We start from the raw sequence: 18,774 nt of genomic DNA on the forward strand, positions 1-18,774 counted from the left end.
AGTCATACATGTGGAAGACCAACACCTAAACCTGTGCCACCCAAAGACCCTCACCTGTCGGCAAACACGAGACTTCTCCAGCAGGTACTGCTCAATCTTCGCTCCTTCGATAGCACCCCGCTTATTGAAATGGATGTCGATGTATTTACCAAATCGGCTGGAATTGTCATTGCGAATCGTCTTTGCATTCCCAAAAGCTACGGGAGACAAAAACAAAGGGGGAAAAACAGTAGTGTCCCCAACAGTTCTCTCCAACTTTTTTTATAATCGGTTTTTAGTAGGGTTGTTGCCCAGCTGAATAAACCTTAGTACTGTTGCGAGTTTAGGGGTGCGGATAGGCTGGATGCCTGAGACCTTTCCAATTCCTGCACCCGGAAGGGATTCAATTGTTGAATCAACGAGACAAGGGTCATAATAAGCCGCTAAGTATGGGCTGTTAAGGTAACAAAGGAAATGGCTCTGTGCCAGAGGAGAAATGGGCTTGGGCCTCCTCCCTCAACTGTGCGGTAGATAGAAAGACAAAAGTCAGAGCTGGAGGTCTCAGCTAGTAGCTAGAACCAGGCAGTAGGCTGGGAAGCTGGGAGACAGAGAGAGCCATGCCTGATTTCTGTTTGAAGCCAAGGCTGTGGCAATGGGACACGCAAGGCCCTCATGGGGTGACAATGCTGTGAGCCCCTCCATCGTAGGCTCAGGTTGTATATATGTGTCAATAAACCCTATATCCTAAATATAACAATCCTAAATATATCACCTTGCCGACAAAGGTCCGTATAGTTAAAGCTATGGTTTTTCCAGTAGTGATGTATGGAAGTGGGAGCTGGACCATAAAGAAGGCTGATCACCAAAGAATTGATGCTTTTGAATTCTGGTGCTGGAGGAGACTCTTGAGAGTCCCATGGACTGCAAGAAGATCAAACCTCTCCATTCTTAAGAAAATCAGCCCTGAGTGCTCACTGGAAGGACAGATCCTGAAGCTGAGGCTCCAAGACTTTGCCCACCTCATGAGAAGAGAAGACTCCCTGGAAAAGACAGTGGTGCTGGGAAAGATGGAGGGCACAAGGAGAAGGGGATGACAGAGGACGAGATGGTTGGACAGTGTTCTCGAAGCTACCAGCATGAGTTTGACCAAACTGCGGGAGGCAGTGGAAGACAGGAGTGCTTGGCGTGCTCTGGTCCATGGGGTCACGAAGAGTCGGACACGACTAAACGACAACAACAAATATCCTAAATATACCACAGTCTCCAATGCCCCTTATTCCGTAGAAACTGAACCCTGGGCAAGCGCCTGGAGCCCCTGGAATCTTGCAGTGCCCGGTGATTGGGGTGTCAAGAGTACATTACAAAGAAGCATCCCTCTCCACGTTTATGAACTTGCCTTCTAGGATGGGATTGGCTTCCAGAACTTGCTGTTCGATCCAAGAGTGCTGCCCGCTGATCGCGGCCAGGAACTGCAAAATCAGTTTGGTGCTTTCTGTCTTCCCTGCGCCTGACTCACCGCTGCAACAACAACAACAACAACAACAACAAAATTGGCTGTAACCACATGGCCAAATCTCGTCAAGACGAAGGACAGAAAAGCTTCTCTGCCCCCAATTTCCTCACTTCTGTGGTTCTCCATGATCCCATAAGCTAAACAAGCTATAGCTTAGGGCCCCACTCTCTTGGGGGCCCCCCAAAAAAATTTAAGGGAAAAAACCTGGGTGTACATTTCCAAAGTGGGACACGGGTGGTGCTGCGGGTTAAACCACAGAGCCTAGGGCTTGCCGATCAGAAGGTTGGCGGTTTGAATCCCTGTGATGGGGTGAGCTCCTGTTGCTCAGTCCCTGCTCCTGCCAACCTAGCAGTTTGAAAGCACGTCAAAGTGCAAATAGATAAATAGGTACCACTCCAGTGGGAAGGTAAACAGCGTTTCTGTGCGCTGCTCTGGTTTGCCAGAAGTGGCTTAGTCATGCTGGCCACATGACCTGGAAGCTGTACTCCGGCTCCCTTGGCCAGTAAAGAGAGATGAGCGCCGCAACCCCAGAGGCGTCCACGACTGGACCTAATGGTCAGGGGTCTCTTTACCTTTACCTTACATTTCCAAAATATAAGATAAAGAACAAATAAAATAAAACCTACACACAGCAAGAGTGTTTTGTGTTGTGTAGGCTCCTATGATGTAAGCAATGGCCCCCGCCTGCTAGCCTGCTCCCTAAAATATCACTGGTTTGTTCCTTTCTATATATAGGGTGCCACCATTCTGCATGGACTGCTTGCATGGCAACATGTGCAAATGGCTTTCTATACCTATTAGGTCCATAAATTACCATATATTCAACACAAAAAACAGCGACAATTTGTTGTTGACAAAGGGCAGCTGGACATATAAAGGGACCCATTCCCTTCAGTAGCTCAGGGCCTCATCAAACCTAAATCCAGCCCTGCCCCAGACCATAGCTGTCAACGTTTCCCTTTTTTTAAGGGAAATTCCCTTATTCCCTATAGGATTCCTCACAAGAAAAGGGAAAATTTGACAGCTATGTCCCAGACTCAGGGCGATGTGAAAGACAGCTTCTAGGAGCCAGGGGGGAATTTAGTGTGAGCCTTCAGACTGGACCCCTAAAGGTAATTTTGCCAGGACCAAGATTCTGTTGCCAAAATCGCCAGTAAGTTTCTCCGCTAGCAAAGCTGGGAGGAAAGACCTTGGCGTCAGTCCAGGGTAAAGTGGACCAGCGGCTCAAACTCCTGACTTATTAAGGAGCCACAGCTCCTTCAAAGCAAAGATATGGAGCATTTGACAGCCACGTACCTGTGGAATCCACCCACCCACCTTATAATGCAACACTGATCTTTGTTGTTCCTCTGCATGTTAAAGTAGCAGTTGTCTGCGATGGCGAAAATGTGCGGCGGCATCTCTCCAATTTTTTTGTTGGTGTAGAGGCGGATCTGTTCCGGTGAGTAGATCGGAAGCAGCTGGTAAGGGTTCACAGCCACCAATATTGAGCCGGTGTAGGTCTGGAAAGAGGAAAAGCTTGTTCACACAAGGATAAAAACAGCTGCGTTGGATAGGGACGGATGAATTGGTCAATTTCAGTTTCTTTCTGCTTCTCGGTTTTTTAGCTGTTAGATGAAATCCCTAGATTTCCGCAGCAGTTTGCATTTTTTTAAAAAAGCCCTCAGGTGCATATTTATGTACCGCATTTTTCGCTCTATAAGACGCACCTAACCATAAGACGCACCTAGTTTTTGGAGAAGGAAAACAAGAAAAAAAATATTCTGAATCCCAGAAGCCAGAACAGCAGGAGGGATCACTGCTCAGTGAAAGCAGCAATCCCTCTTGCTGTTCTGGCTTCTGGGATAGCTGTGCAGCCTGCATTCACTCCATAAGACGCACACACATTTCCCCTTACTTTTTAGGAGGGGAAAAGTGAGTCTTATAGAGCAAAAAATATGGTATGTGATTTTGCATTAAAACACACACACTTTTGCAAGCAACTTTCCCTAATAAAATGCATTTTATGTCTTCTTGTCATAATATGCAGTTTTATGCATGCTTTCTTCTAATATTCTTAATTTATTCAGTGGTATACTCTAACAAATGTCCACTTTTTCATACACATTCTTTGTTTGCCTCAGTGTGCCCTAAATTACTGGAAGGAATATATGGATCTTCACAGATAATCAAACCTGTTGCTATTGTTTATAAATGTTTATTGGGAGCAGGTAAATAGAAGTTCAAGGACTTAAATAGTCCGGAGAATTAGAATATGTTCTACAAGCTAAACAATGGAAAATTGCTTTGGAATCCATACGAAATGTTCCTTGAGACTTAAAATTGAGATGGATTCAACAGAGAATTGCTATTTTGAGTATACTGGACTCCACAATGACTTTGCAGGAAGGCATTGTTTAATCACTATAGATGCTGGAGGTGAAATTCCTCGCTGAGACACATGATATGATCACATTAGTGAGGAGCAGAGGCCCTTCAAATTTTCTATGGCTAGCAGAAGGAACAAAACAACAAAATCACATCATTACTCAGGGCCATTGTTTCTGTACATGCAAAAAATGGTGTCATGCACGGGCAGTTAGGCAAAGCTTTTGGTGATGCTCGTTTCACCAAAACGTGAATTAAGAAACAAATCACTACAACTCCCAATACCAGTCTTCTCCCTTGTTTAGACGCTGTTTGCTGCCAGTTCCTTGTTGTTAGCAAAGCCGCATAGCAAGCCAATGGAGGATGAGGTTTAAACAAATGAGTTTACGAAGCAAATGCAGGCAGATGGAAGAACTCCACAGCACTGAGTATCAATGAAGGACCAAGCAGGTCACAATGAGATGACAAGGCTTTGTTGTTTGGCGTGTGTGAAAATGGGATGGCTCAGCATTTTGGCTAGTCAGACTTACCCTCCCGCCGCAGTTGGTCTAAAATTTGAAGAAGCAGAGGCAGAGGGGGAAACATGTTGTCTGTTATCAGCAGATCACAAAACTCTTTGTCAAAGTCAAAGACATCTGAGGAAAGGAGGAGGAGGAGGGAAGAGGAAAAGGATGCCCTGTGCTGTCCCACCGCTGAGCATGTGATTTTCTAAGAGGCATAAACCACAAACTGAAACATACAGTACAAGGCATCTATGACACCATTGGGATTGTAACCTGCCCCATCAACCTCATTTGGGGCATGAGTTTGACTGGCATGACCTGCCAGCTGCCAGGAACGGAAGCGGGCAAAGAACCAGGGGACATGGAGATGGCATCTTAGGTCAATGTCCCATCCACTCTTGAGTTTGTTTAAAATCTAAAACAGCTTATCTTGTACAGTGGTGCCCCGCAAGACGAACGCCTCGCAAGACGAAAAACCCGCTAGACGAAAGGGTTTTCCGTTTTGGAGGCGCTTCGCAAAACGAATTTCCCTATGGGCTTGCTTCGCAAAAAGAAAGCCCATAGGGAAATCTCCGGGGACCTCTTTTAAATGCTAGCGGTGGGGAGCAAAGCCTTCCCCCCCCCCCGGCCTTCAGAAGAGGTCCAGGAAGGCCGGCGGGGGCCGAAAGGCTTTGCTCCCCACCGCCAGCATTTTAAAAGCAGTCCGGGATAGCAGGGAAGCGCTTCCCGCTATCCCGGATGGCTTTTGAAGGCAGGCGGGGGGAGCAAAGACTTTTGCCCCCTGCCCGCCTTCAGAAGAGGTCGGGGGACAGACTGTCCCTGGACCTGGTCTGAAGGCGGTTTCCATAGGAACGCATTAATTGATTTTTAATGCATTCCTATGGGAAACCGTGCTTCGCAAGACGAAAAACTCGCAAGACGAAAAGACTTGCGGAATGAATTAATTTCGTCTTGCGAGGCACCACTGTATTCCTTTCTTTGAATTTGTGCCATGTAGGTTTTTTAAACCTTTTTGTAAAGGCAACACGAGAATTTTCACAGCTGAGTCCTCAACTGTGCTTTGCTTCTTTTAAGCTGGGCTTTGTCTAAAACTTGCCATTTAGTTTTGCAAACATATTTTTTAAATTCAATATTAGAAACGGTACCTTTGAGTCCTCAGTCCTTTATTACTGCGCTTTGCTTCACCTAGGTCGAGCTAGGATTATAATACTTCAGAATTTTTGGGAGTTCTACCCCCTTTTTTGAATTTTTGGTCATTTAAGGTTTATGATTTTTCTATTTCCTTTTGAGGAAACTGAATAGTTCAGTGAAACGAGGTTTGTAGCCAGCACCCCTTTAAGGCTTTGTTCAATTTGAGGTTTTTCTAATTTTTTCCCTGAAACTTTTTGATTTTTACTATTTAGTTTATTTCCATAAGATAATATTTCTAGTTGATTACTTCTCGTTTCAGAGATTTTCTCGGTATTTCATTTGTTTTGTGCAATTTCTTGGTTCCGTGATTGTCTTTTTCCTACTGGGAATAGGATTTATGCAGATATTAGACCTGACAGAACCTTTTTTTGCTTGGTAAATTACAAATTTCGGTTGGAAGAGGAAGGCCTTCAGCAGACACAGAAAAAGACAACAGTGCCTAATATTCATGGGGAGAGGAGTTCCAAAGGACAGGTGCCCAACTCCTATACTGTGCTGAATAGGCTTCATGATAAGATGATAAGATGGTCTCTGCTGGAATCATTTCCTGGCAGAGCACAGTGGTTGGTCGGGTAAATAAGGGCCAAGTCAACCTTTTAGATACCCCGGTCTCTCGGGCTGTGTAAAGGTAAGATAGGTAGGTAAAACCCTGGATGGTTATGTCCAGTCAAAGGCGACTATGGGGTTGCAGAGCTCATCTCGCTTTCAGGCCGAGGGAGCTGGCGTTTGTCCACAGGCAGCTTTCCGGGTCATGTGGCCGGCAGGACTAAACAGCTTCTGGCGCAACGGGACACCGTGACGGAAACCAGAGTGCACGGAAACACCGTTTACCTTCCCGCCGGAGTGGTACCTATTTATCTACTTGCACTGGCGGGCTTTTGAACTGCTGGGTTGGCAGGAGCAGGGACAGAGCAATGGGAGCTCACCCCGTCATGCAGATTCAAATTGCTAAACTTCTGATCAGCAAACTCAAGAGGCTCAGTGGTTTAGACCACAGTGCCACCCGTGTCCAGTGACACAGGTCCTCAGGCTGTGTGGGGCTGTGTTCACAAATAACTGCCCCTTAAATTTAGCCCAAGATTTGCTGCCATTGCGACGCCACCAACATTTGATGCTTGACAGTTGCTGATGCAACAACGCCCTATAGATTTAGCCCTTAATACAACATCCTTCTGGACAGCTCCCTCCTTTGAGAGACACAGCTGGACAGCTGCCCCCTCAAATGTGGTGCTGACAAGTTGTCCATTGTATTGCTTAAGAAGGCCGGAGCGTATGGGTCTTGGAGGGTGGGGGAGCGATTCAGTAAGAACCATCAAGGAGCCTAGGGTTGCTAATCTGATGAAAAATTCATTGCTGCTTCAGGGTGAACCTCCTACGAAGAGAGAGATATCCAGGACAGTGTTTCATGCACTTAATGAAAAGTTAATGCGCTGCGCCGAGGCCGGAGTGCTCAGATGCCTGTGGTCACACCAAGATGTGGCTCCCTCTTCTCCTCCTCCACCCCCCCCCCACAAATGCAAATTTAAAATTTAAGCAGAGACAGGACTCAGCAGTGGAAGAGCATGGGGCTGTTTCTCACACATACAAGATAATAATAATATAATAAGGTAAAGGTAAAGGGACCCCTGACCATTAGGTCCAGTCGTGGCCGACTCTGGGGGTGCTGCGCTCATCTCGCTTTATTGGCCGAGGGAGCCGGCGTACAGCTTCCGGGTCATGTGGCCAGCATGACTAAGCCGCTTCTGGCGAACCAGAGCAACGCACGGAAACACCGTTTACCTTCCCGCTGGAGCGGTACCTATTTATCTACTTGCACTTTGACGTGCTTTCGAACTGCTAGGTTGGCAGGAGCAGGGACTGAGCAAAAGGAGCTCACCCCGTTGCAGGGATTCGAACCACCAACCTTCTGATCGGCAAGTCCTAGGCTCTGTGGTTTAACCCCCAGCGCCACCTGCATCCCTAATAATAATTTATTATTTATGTCCCACCCATCTGGCTGGGTTTTCCCAGTCACTCTGGGCGGCTTCCAACCCAACATTAAAAACAATACAGCATCAGACATTAAAAACTTCCCTAAACAGGGCCGCCTTCAGTTGTCTTTTAAAAGTAAAAGAGTTGTTTATTGCCTTGACATCTGCTGGGAGAGCGTTCCACAGGGCAGGTGCCACTACCGAGAAGGCCCTCTGCCTGGTTCCCTGTAACCCCACTTCTCGCAGCGAGGGAACCACCAGAAGGCCCTCGGCGCTGGACCTCAGTGCTCAGGCTGGATGATGGGGGTCCATTGTGTTAGGGTATGGGGAGAGAGGAAGGCTCTCTCACTCTCCCACCCCAGCCATGAGCTCTCAGCCCATGGCCACCACCCTGGCTGCTTCCCCAAAGGCAGGCCCATATCTGTAAGCAGAGGTCGGCTGGCCATCTGTCATATATGCGTCAGCTGAGATTTCTGCATTCCAGGGGGTTGGAATTGATGGCCTTTGGTGCCCCTTCCAACTCTATGATTCTGTGGCTCTCTGGGAGCAGCGTCCTCACCCTCTAGATCCTACACTTTCAATTTGAACCTGGCCTGATCTTTTGTTCCCCTTCCTTCCCTCCCTCTCCCCTTTTTATGAAGATTCTGGGATCCCAGAGCTAATTCTCCCCTGGTCTCCTCGCTGGCCCAAGTGGGACTAATTTAGCCAGCTAGCCCTGGTGATCATCTAATGTTTATTGGATGGATTTTCCCCCTAAATTGATTTTTGATTTTATTGTTATTTACGCTTTATGCCGTATTTTATGCTGGTTTCTTTCTAACATCAATTAAGTGTTTTAAATTTGTTGTTAGCCGCCCTGAGCACGGTTTCCTGAACCGGGAAGGGCGGGGTATAAATATATTATTATTATTATTATTATTATTATTATTACTACTACTACTACTACTACTACTACACTGAGCCAATTTTAGCCTAGCGTGCAAGCCTGTTGTATGGATTTCCACGATTGTGTAAAGCGCTGAATGGGCCTATTGGTCTATGGAATATGCACAGTCCATCTTAAATGAGGACACTTTTTTAAAAAGGTTGGCCCGTGGCAGGGCCTTTTTGGGGATGTATCATCACTGTAGCAGTCAAATAGAACATTTCCTGTTTCCTAGAGTGGACATGCAGGGGGATGTTGCTCTAGCCAGGAGGACTTCCTGCCATACCTGCTCTGGAGTATCCTCACTCTGTCTGTGACCAGGTAGATGGGCGGGACCCCAGCAGACCCTATAAAAGGGCCAGTCACACAGCCATCTTCCTCTTTTTGCCTTTTCTGCTCTCTTGCTCTCTGCTGGCTCTTAGCCAGCAACACATGGCTCATCCTTACAGAGGATGGAAGCCGTAAGGTGGAAAGTCTGAGGCTTGGCTCAGACTTCCTTTCTCTACAAATGTAAAGATAAAGCCTGCCTTTGGAATACTACTGTGGACTGAATGTGAGTAAACTTTACTCTTACTTTCAATCAAGATTGTCGTGTTATTATATCTGTATTTTAAATTGGTTTTTGGCTTTTTTAAAATTGTAATTTTACTGATATTAGCCGCCCTGAGCCTGGCTCTGGCTGGGGAGGGCGGGGTATAAATAAATTATTATTATTATTATTATTATTATTATTATTATTATTATTATTATTATGAAATAAAAGGGGAAACTTACCAGGAACAAGCCAGACTGGATTGCTTAACTTAAATGATTCTAACAAATCCATCAACTTGCTTCTAGCAATGCGCAATGTGCTCTCCTGCTTGCTCACTAGCGTGAGTAAGGAGGGATAATACTGAATCAATATATCCTCTCCTACTTTCCTCAACATTCCCTTTTCAGTGGCAGACCTCCCTTTGTGTAACCCCAGTGGGTTGTGTCTGTCTCCCCTGTCATGGGCTTCCAGGAGGGATTTAATAATTTAATAATACTGTCCCCTGGAAGCTCTGAAATCATCATCGTAGAGACTGCTTTTAACTGTCTTTAGAATGCTTTTTTAGAATGCTTTTTTATGCTTTTGAATTATGGTGCTGGAGGAGACTCTTGAGAGTCCCATGGACTGCAAGAAGATCAAAGCTCTCCATTCTGAAGGAAATCAGCCCTGAGTGCTCACTGGAAGGACAGATCCTGAAGCTGAGGCTCCAAGACTTTGGCCACCTCATGAGAAGAGAAGACTCCCTGGAAAAGACCCTCATGCTGGGAAAGATGGAGGGCACAAGGAGAAGGGGACAGCAGAGGACGAGATGGTTGGACAGAGTTCCTGAAGCTATGAACATGAGTTTGACCAAACTGCAGGAGGCAGTGGAAGACAGGAGAGCCTGGCCTTCTCTGGTCCATGGGGTCACGAAGAGTCGGACACAGCTAAACAACCACAACAACAGAATGCTTTTTAAAATGGTGGTGGTAAGGATTGTTATGGGTGAATTCGCCACCCTGGGCTCCCTTTGGGAGGAAGGGTAGGATACAAACGGAACAAATAAATGAATAAATTGTTGTTGTTGTTATGGTTTCCTGCAAATAAAGTCTGATTAAGAGGGGATGAGTCTGGGACAGACACAGGGAGCAAAAGGGAAGCATGAGCTATTGCGACACTCACGTAAATCAGGTGTTCCCGGTAGCGGATGAGCAGGTTGCGGAGGATGCCTGCCTCGTTCAGGTCTCCCAGACGGATCATGTCCTCTACCCCGTGGATGGAGGTGGGGTGCATAGGCTTGATGTGGCTGGCATTCTGGGGGGAGATCCAGTGCTCCTGCAAAAGGGCAAGGGGGAGAGCAGAGTGTACTGGCAGTTAGAAAGAGACAAGAAAAAGCAGACAGCGTGATCAGGTGTAACAGCATTTGCAGAGGTTCGTGGGGCCAGTTAGATCAGGCAAGCCGAGTCCAGGGAGGAATGCCCTGGCGACGCTTTACTGAGCAAAGTGAACAAAAACAGCGTATAATTTGAGGAGGAAGGTGTTTTTGCTAAACAAGCGGAGGAGAAGCTTCCTCGGAATTGCACAGCCAATTGGAGCACTTGCTAATAATAATAATAATAATAATAATAATAATAATAATAATAATAATTTATTTATATCCCGCCCTCCCCAGCCGAAGCCGGGCTCAGAGCGGCTAACAACAGTAAAATAATACAGCATTCTAAAATCAATTCATTATAAAATCAGTTCAAATCAAATTAATGGTAACCATTGGGCCAGAGTTCTGCGAGGATTACCAAAGGAGGGGGTCAGACTGTGCCCTGGCCAAAGGCCTGGTGGAACAGCTCTGTCTTGCAGGCCCTGCGGAAAGAGGTCAAGTCCCGCAGGGCCTTAGTCTCTTGTGACAGAGCGTTCCACCAGATCGGGGCCACAGCCGAAAAAGCCCTGGCTCTGGTTGAGGCCAGCCTAACCTCCCTGTGGCCCAGGACCTCCAAGATATTTTTGTTTGAAGACCGTAAGGTCCTCCGTGGGACATACCAGGAGAGGCGGTCCCGTAGGTACGAATGTCCTAGGCTATATAGGGCTTTAAAGGTCTAAACCAGCACCCCCGTAAGGAGTCTCGCCGTGGCATTCTACACCCACTGGAGTTTCTGGGTCAGTCTCAAGGGCAGCCCCATGTAGAGCGAGTTACAGTAACCAAGCCTGGAGGTGACCATCGCATGGATCACAGTGGCTAGGTCAGGGCGAGAGAGGTAAGGAGCCAACTGCTTAGCTTGGCGGAGATGAAAAAATGCCTCTGTAATCTTCATGTCTGGTTGGTAAACAACGTTTCCAACACACACACACACACACACACACACACACACACACACAACTGAGTAGTTGACTGAGAACAAAATTAACTCCCAAATTACAAATTGAATGATCCCTGCTGTTGCACTTCCAACAGGACACTTAAAGATTGCAGAGAAGCAATTTGCAAGTGGATTTAATAAAATACCGTATTTTTTGCTCTATAAGACTCACTTTTTCCCTCCCAAAAAGTCTTATGGACCGAATGCAGGCTGTGCAGCTATCCCAGAAGCCAGAACAGCAAGAGGGATTGCTGCTTTCACTGCGCAGCGATCCCTCTTGCTGTTCTGGCTTCTGGGATTCAGAATATTTTTTTTCTTGTTTTCCTCCTCCAAACACTTGGTGCGTCTTGTGGTCTGGTGCGTCTTATAGAGTGAAAAATACGGTAATATTTGCTGAACATCCGGTTGCAAATGGAGTCTGCTTAATCACTCGTGTTCCTCAATACGAAATGGAGATCTCTCATGGCAGCGCAAGACCTAGGAGGAAAACACAGCCAAAATAAGACCATCGATTTCCATTTCCATCTTACATACATTTCCTTCATCGTCTAGAACCTGGATCTGCCCAGAATCACACAGCTTGACCACTGCTCCGATGGGAACATCAAATTCCCGCCCGGTCTTCAGGTCCATCCATACATAATCTCCCTGGAAGGAAACACAAGGGGAAATTTAATTTTTGAGGAAATGCAATGGAAAACAAGCAAAGGAGAGCAGGACTGCAGGCGAAGCAGTAATAACTTTAATAATAATAATATTAATAATATTAATAGGAGCTTAAGCAGACAGAATATGCTCAGCTTGCACATTTAACATATAGAATAAGAGAACAAGAAGAACATACGTTTAGAGAAGATTGGAAAACGTTTGTTGAATACATGGTGGATAATTGTGTACAGCTGAAAACGTTGGCAGCATTAAGATAAATTCAACAGTTTTGATGGATGTAATAATGACGGAATACTGAATGGTTTAGCTTATGTAAAATATGCAGGGATTGATGATATGTAAAATGAACCATGGAAAGAGAAGAAGGGAAGTCATTGATATTTTAAGGTTGTAAAAGTGAGCGTTTTAAATTGTAAAACAGAAAATTTAATAATAATAATAATAATAATAATAATAATAATAATAATAATAATATAAAAAGGTGAGTCTTTAGCATATGACAAAAGCTGTACACTGAAGGCACAAGGCACGGTCAGAAGAAAGATATCAAACACACATTTCTCTTGTTGCCTTTGTGATGCATGAACCTAGAATTTCAAGGAGGAGATGGAAGAGTTTGACCTTTGTACACTAAACAAGAATCGCAAAGAGGCACTTTTTCTGGCTTAGTGGAAAGCTAACAAAGCAATTTCTAGCAAATCCCCCAAAATTTGCTGGATTTTTTCTTTCCTTTTTTTCGAATTTATTGTGTCTCTGATTTAGAATCCAACAGGAGCTCACCCCGTCGCAGGGATTCGAACCGCTGACCTTCTGATCGGCAAGCCCTAGGCTCTGTGGTTAGACCACAGCGCCACCTGCGTCTCATTTATGCCAAAGATAAACAGACATAAATTACAAGACAGAGTAACCAGTAGGAGAACACTTCAGTATCCCAGGACATTCAATACAAGATCTCAAAGCAGCTGTCTTGTTACAAAAGAATTTCAGGAATAGACTTGAAAGAAAAGTTGCTGAATTACTACCTATTACTAAATTGAAAACTATGGAGAGACCTGGTCTGAATAGAGATATTGGATTCTTGTCTCATTACACATGCTAAAGCTATTTTTGGCCATCTGCATACTATCCCTTGCTTTTTCCTGTAGGACTAATTGCGGTTGTTAACAGTCATCAACAGGTTTACCATACCCTGATATATGCAAAAGAAAAAGGAGACCCCAAATTAATATGTAAAGATGAGGAAGGGAGAATCGTGGGGGTACAGATTATTCACCAGGGAGAAAAATTAAACGTGGTAAATGTTTACGCCCCAAACACAAACAAAGCAGAATTTTTTTAAAAACTGGAACAAATATTACTGGATTTAGAGCCTCATAAATTGATCCTACTAGGTGACTTAAATGGAGTTCCAATACCAGAGCTAGACAGAAGTGCAAAAAAGAAAAAAATGAGTCAGGGGAAACTACCAAGATCATTTAAAAACCTTGAAGAAAATTTAGACTCGATGGACATTTGGAGACACAAAAACCCATTAACAAAACAATTTACACACTTTTCAGAGCCGCACCAGAGCTGGGGTAGAATAGACCAGATCTGGGTATCAAGAGAATTAGCAACAAGAGTCGAAAAATGTGAAATACAACCCAGGTCTCTTAGGTGCTACTGGACAATTTTTTTTTTACATGAAATGTGTGTTTTACTTGTTTTTAATGTCAAGTCACATCAAGCTGTTTTCTAGGAAGCGACTTCTGTAGGGAATTAAATACATTAATAATATATAGATATAAACCGTCCTGCAAAAAATAATTGCAATCATAGGGTGCTCCTGTCACTCAGTTGGGATCTTCTGTTGCTGCCATGTCAAAGGTCTTCCCTCAAATGTAAAACTTTCATCAGTTCTGAATTGCTTTCTTCCCCGTTATTTTCTGAAGCAATCCCTTCTTATCTGTCATCAGAGGTCAAAAGAGCAGCCTGGTCTTGTCCTTGTCCCCTGACTCTCTGCTCAGCAAGGAGCGTGCGGAACCAAAGGGAGAGACCATGTCCTCACGTCCTCTCTGGAGAGGATTTGAAAAGGAGAGCCGGCTGGATGGGCAGAGAGAGTGAAGCTGATCTTGGAAAAGGGAAGGACACAGCAAGAAGGATGGAGGGGAATGAAGGGAGGTCTAAGCCCCACTCCCACTTTCCAGGTCCGCTCTAGGCCCCGCCCTCCAGTGCCAAAAGCTCCACCTCCCAGACCCCACCCACATCGCTTACTGTATTTTTCGCTCCAAAAAACGCACCTGACCATAAGATGCATTTAGTTTTTAGAGGAGGAAAACCAGAAGGAAAAAAATATATTCTAAACGAAACAATGGATATATGATTTTTGTGGTTCATGCTGTGGCCACAGACATGTGATCTGACGGTGAATTTGGGGTGACCCAACGCAAAAATCCTGAGGATCCATGTGGATCCGTGCTTTGTAACCACGTTTTTGCGCCATTGTGGCCCCACTCAGCAGTGGGTGCATGATTTTTTTGGTGCAGGCTGTAGCCATGGACATGCTATGCAATCTCATGGTGAATTTGGGGTGACCCAATGTAAAAATCCTGAGGATCCATGGGCTTTTACCTCCCCCCTCCCAGGCAGCCTCTGCTAGTGTCCCTTATCTCTCTCCCGATCCCACCGATCAGCTGCTTCCTTTCAACACTCCCTTCCCTCTTGTTTGCCTTAGTGTCTTTTCCTTAGCTGGAGCAGTTTTTTGCTCCTCCTTTTCTTCTAATTTCTCTCCTTATTGCTTTAGTCTTCTTGTTCTATGTAGTGAGAGATTTTACTTTCTTGGGCTCAATGATCACTGCAGATGGTGACAGCAGCCACGAAATTAAAAGACGCCTGCTTCTTGGGAGAAGGGCAATGACAGGCCTAGACAGCATCTTGAGAAGTAGAGACATCACCTTGCCAACAAAGGTTCGTATAGTTAAAGCTATGGTTTTCCCAGTAGTGATGTATGGAAGTGAGAGCTGGACCATAAAGAAGGCTGATCGCCGAAGAATTGATGCTTTTGAATTATGGTGCTGGAGGAGACTCTTGAGAGTCCCATGGACTGCAAGAAGATCAAACCTCTCCATATTGAAGGAAATCAACCCTGAGTGCTCACTGGAAGGACAGATTGTGAAGCTGAGGCTCCAGTACTTTGGCCACCTCATGAGAAGAGAAGACTCCCTGGAGAAGACCCTGATGTTGGGAAAGATGGAGGGCACAAGGAGAAGGGGACGGCAGAGGACGAGATGGTTGGATAGTGTTTTCGAGGTTACCAGCATGAGTTTGACCAAACTGCGGGAGGCAGTGGAAGACAGGAGTGCCTGGCGTTCTCTGGTCCATGGGGTCACGAAGAGTCGGACACGACTAAACAACTAAACAACAACAACTTCTTGTTCTCCCCCTTTGCAAGTTTGTTGTCTTTACCTCAGGCAGCCTCCTCTATCTCTGGTGTCCCTTATCTCTCTCCCTGATCGGCAAACAATCAGTGGCTTTGTTTCAACACCCACTTCCCTCTTTCCAAAAAAAAGGGGGGGAGCATGAGCTGCTTTTTGCCCCTGGGCAATTGGGCTCCAGGGACCACACATTCGCTCCATAAGATGCACAGATATTTCCCCTTACTTTTTAGGAAGAAAAAAGTGTGTCTTATGGAGCGAAAAATACGGTATCTTTTAGGTGGTTTAGACACAGCTCCACAAAGAAAATCTCTAAAAGTTTTGCAACACCCCTTTAAAAAGACGACAAACGCAAAAATATGGCTTTTTTTTTTAAAAAAAGCATGCATCATATTTTAGCGCAGAACTGGCAACAATTGTTGTTATTTCTATTTCTATTATTAGAATTTATCGCTCCACCTTCACCCCAAGGCCCCAGTTAAAACACACAATTAAAAGCAGTGCTTAAAATTGCAGAAATAAGGTGAAAAGGAACGTCTCAAGTGCCAAAAGCCAGGGTTAAGGGGTGTGTTATCGATAAGAGAATATATTCTCTTGAAAATTAGCATAAACCGGAAGAACAGACACGAGGCAGAGATCTAAAATGCATCCGCAAGGAGCCTCGCCTACCAAATATACAAGCATGCATTGTTATAATCCCAGTACGTTTCCGAGCACAATTCAAAGTGTTAGTGCTGACCTTTAAAGCCCTAAATGGCCTCGGTCCAGTATACCTGAAGGAGCATCTCTACCCCCATCATTCAGCCCGGACACTGAGGTCTAGCGCCGAGGGCCTTTTCTTGGTTCCCTCCCTGTGAGAAGTGAGGTTACAGGGAACTAGGCAGAGGGCCTTCTCGGTGGTGGCGCCCTCCCTATGGAACGCCCTCCCATCAGATGTGAAGGAAATAAACAACTATCTGATGTTTAGAAGACATTAGGGAGGTTTTATCTCCAATATTAATATTGGATCAAGTTCAGTTATGATTTGTGTTTGTTTGTCTAAAAATGTGGAAAACCAATAAAATTTTTGAGGGGAAAAAAGGGAAGGTGTTTCAGAACTAGGTGCCACAGCCGAAGAATGAATGAAGCATACGACGCAAAGCCACCCCCCGCTCTGCCCCGCCCCAGCCACTGGTCTGTGCCTGCCCACCCCCCCAAAGTCCCCCACAACAGGAAGAAGTTTCGCCAGCCCTGCCCCAAACCCCCGCGCTCCCTCCTCCCCAAACAATGACCCTGGGATTTTGGACTCTAAAATCTGCCGAGCTCATCTTTCCAAGGTGGTCAGAAAATCAGGACACAACAAAGGTCCACTATGGGGAACCTTCTACAGAGACCCGGAAGCTGCAGTTAGCACAGAATGCTGCAGCACAATTGCTGACACTGGTGAGGGTTGTCGATTTGCTACCAGGTGAAGTTGTAAACAAAAAATTCCCTTTTCCCTTATGGGGTATCCCAGAGCCCATATAGAGTCCTTACATAGGTTCCCTATTGGTAGGAGAGAATAACAGAGGCCAACCAGAGAATATTGAGAAGCAAAGCAGCTAGTAAGCTTGATCTTTATTGATCTGTTGCAACAGGGTGCTCCCCTCACCCGCAGGAGAGAGGAGGGACCCAGAAAAATGGCATGCAAGGCCTTATAAAGACTTTTGAAATTGCCACCCTGTAGATCAAGACCACAACCAGAAACATCATACATACATCACAGAAGGGGTGTAACCTAAGACCACCCCTCAGATACATCACACCTACATAACAGAAAAGGCGGTCTAAAACAGAAATTTGAATATTGTTTTCTCCTGTTGTTGTTTATCTCTGCCTGGCAGGTTACTTGATTGGGTTTCCTGGGGAGCCTGGCCAGTCTTTTGTAGTGATAAATACTTAGTTCCTGGGCCAGGTCACAGGCTCACACCCTATTCAAACACAGACATACCCTTAAGATAGGATTTGTGAAGGAAAAGACAATGGGGAGGCTTTTCCACTTTGACCTTGCAGAGAAAACATTTGTGCAGTTTAGGAATCAAAATGGCTTCAGGTCGGTCTTCCTGTGCTGATCTGTGTACATGTGGTTATGAACATTACCATATATCTAAGACCTCAAAATTCCTATCACAAAGTCCAAGGCGTTGCTATTAGTATTTAACCACCTGGGACCTGTTTGCCTATGTGATCACCTTTCCCCACTGCGCCCACTGAGTACCTCTGATCTGCAGAAGTGGCACTATTACATGTGCCACGTAACACCCATTCCGCATTTATAAGCAATCGATCTTTTAGTGCTCACAGCACACCTTTGGAACTCCCTGCCAATTGACAGGCGCCAAAAATGTACGCTTTTCAATTCCTGCTAAAATCATTTTTGCTCGGGGAAGCCAGGTGTTCGGAAAGCTGGTGTGAGTTTTAATTTCAGCCCATTGTGACTTTAGCTTTTTTCAAGTCTTAAACTATGGTTAGCGATAATTTCATCGCTTTGAGGTCTTTTGATGGCTGAGCGGTGTATAAGTTTTATGAAATACAGGTGAATCTCAAAAAATTAGAATATCGTGGAAAAGTTCGCTGATTTCAGTAATTCAGCTTAAAAGGTGAAACTAACATATGAGATCGACTCATGGCATGCAAAGCGAGATATGCTTCTACTTCTCACAGGTCCAATCTTGCTCTATTGCAATCCTTGTTTTGCTGATTTCATTGAATATTCTAATTTTCTGAGATGGTTAATTTGGGGGTTTTCATCAGCTGTACGCCATGATCATCACAATGATAACAAAGAAAGGCTTGGCATATCTCACTTTGCATGTCACGAGTCTATCTCATATATGAGTTTCACCTTTTAAGCTGAATTACAGAAATCAATAAACTTTCCCACAATATTCTAATTTTTCGAGTTTCACCTGTAAATAAGCAAGATTTCAGCCTGCAACACAGACCCAAGAGCTGGTGTGCATGTCTCTTACCGATAGCAGTGTAGTGGCTTTCAGAACTTGGTTGACATTGCGGATGAGGGCCCATTTTTTCTGGTCCCTTTCGTGGACAGCCGGGTTGCCGTAGCTTGGGAACATGGTGGATTCAGCCTTGCTGGCATTCCACGGAGGTTGCTCTTAACTCTCTCTCTTTCCTTTCTTTGAGCCTTAGACGAATTCCTTTATCTGGAGAAGCAGCAACATAGTTCTCTGAGACGGCAACTCCTATTTTTCTCCCCGTCTGTGAGGTTCCGGCTTACTGTTCTCAGTCACAAGCTGCCTCCTTGCTGGGACAGATGAGATCCTGCGCACATTCTTTGTTGTTTAAATAGTATTTCCCCAAGTCCACTGCAGTTTCAGCACTGCCTCCAAGGGAAATC

General features: G+C 45.2%; 1 protein-coding gene across 1 annotated transcript in view; it reads right to left on the bottom strand.

The window, feature by feature from the left end:
- The window catches only part of MYO7A (myosin VIIA), a 146,286-nt gene that overhangs the window by 107,545 nt on the left and 19,967 nt on the right, over positions 1-18,774 (bottom strand). The window contains 6 exon segments of the mRNA XM_081910242.1: positions 55-197; positions 1,376-1,497; positions 2,810-2,994; positions 4,390-4,407; positions 10,145-10,297; positions 11,851-11,964. Of these exon segments, the coding sequence (XP_081766368.1) occupies positions 55-197; positions 1,376-1,497; positions 2,810-2,994; positions 4,390-4,407; positions 10,145-10,297; positions 11,851-11,964 (735 nt within the window).

This window comes from Podarcis melisellensis (genome assembly GCF_964234715.1).
Source record: "Podarcis melisellensis genome assembly, chromosome: 4".
Classification (NCBI taxonomy): Eukaryota; Metazoa; Chordata; class Lepidosauria; order Squamata; family Lacertidae; genus Podarcis; species Podarcis melisellensis.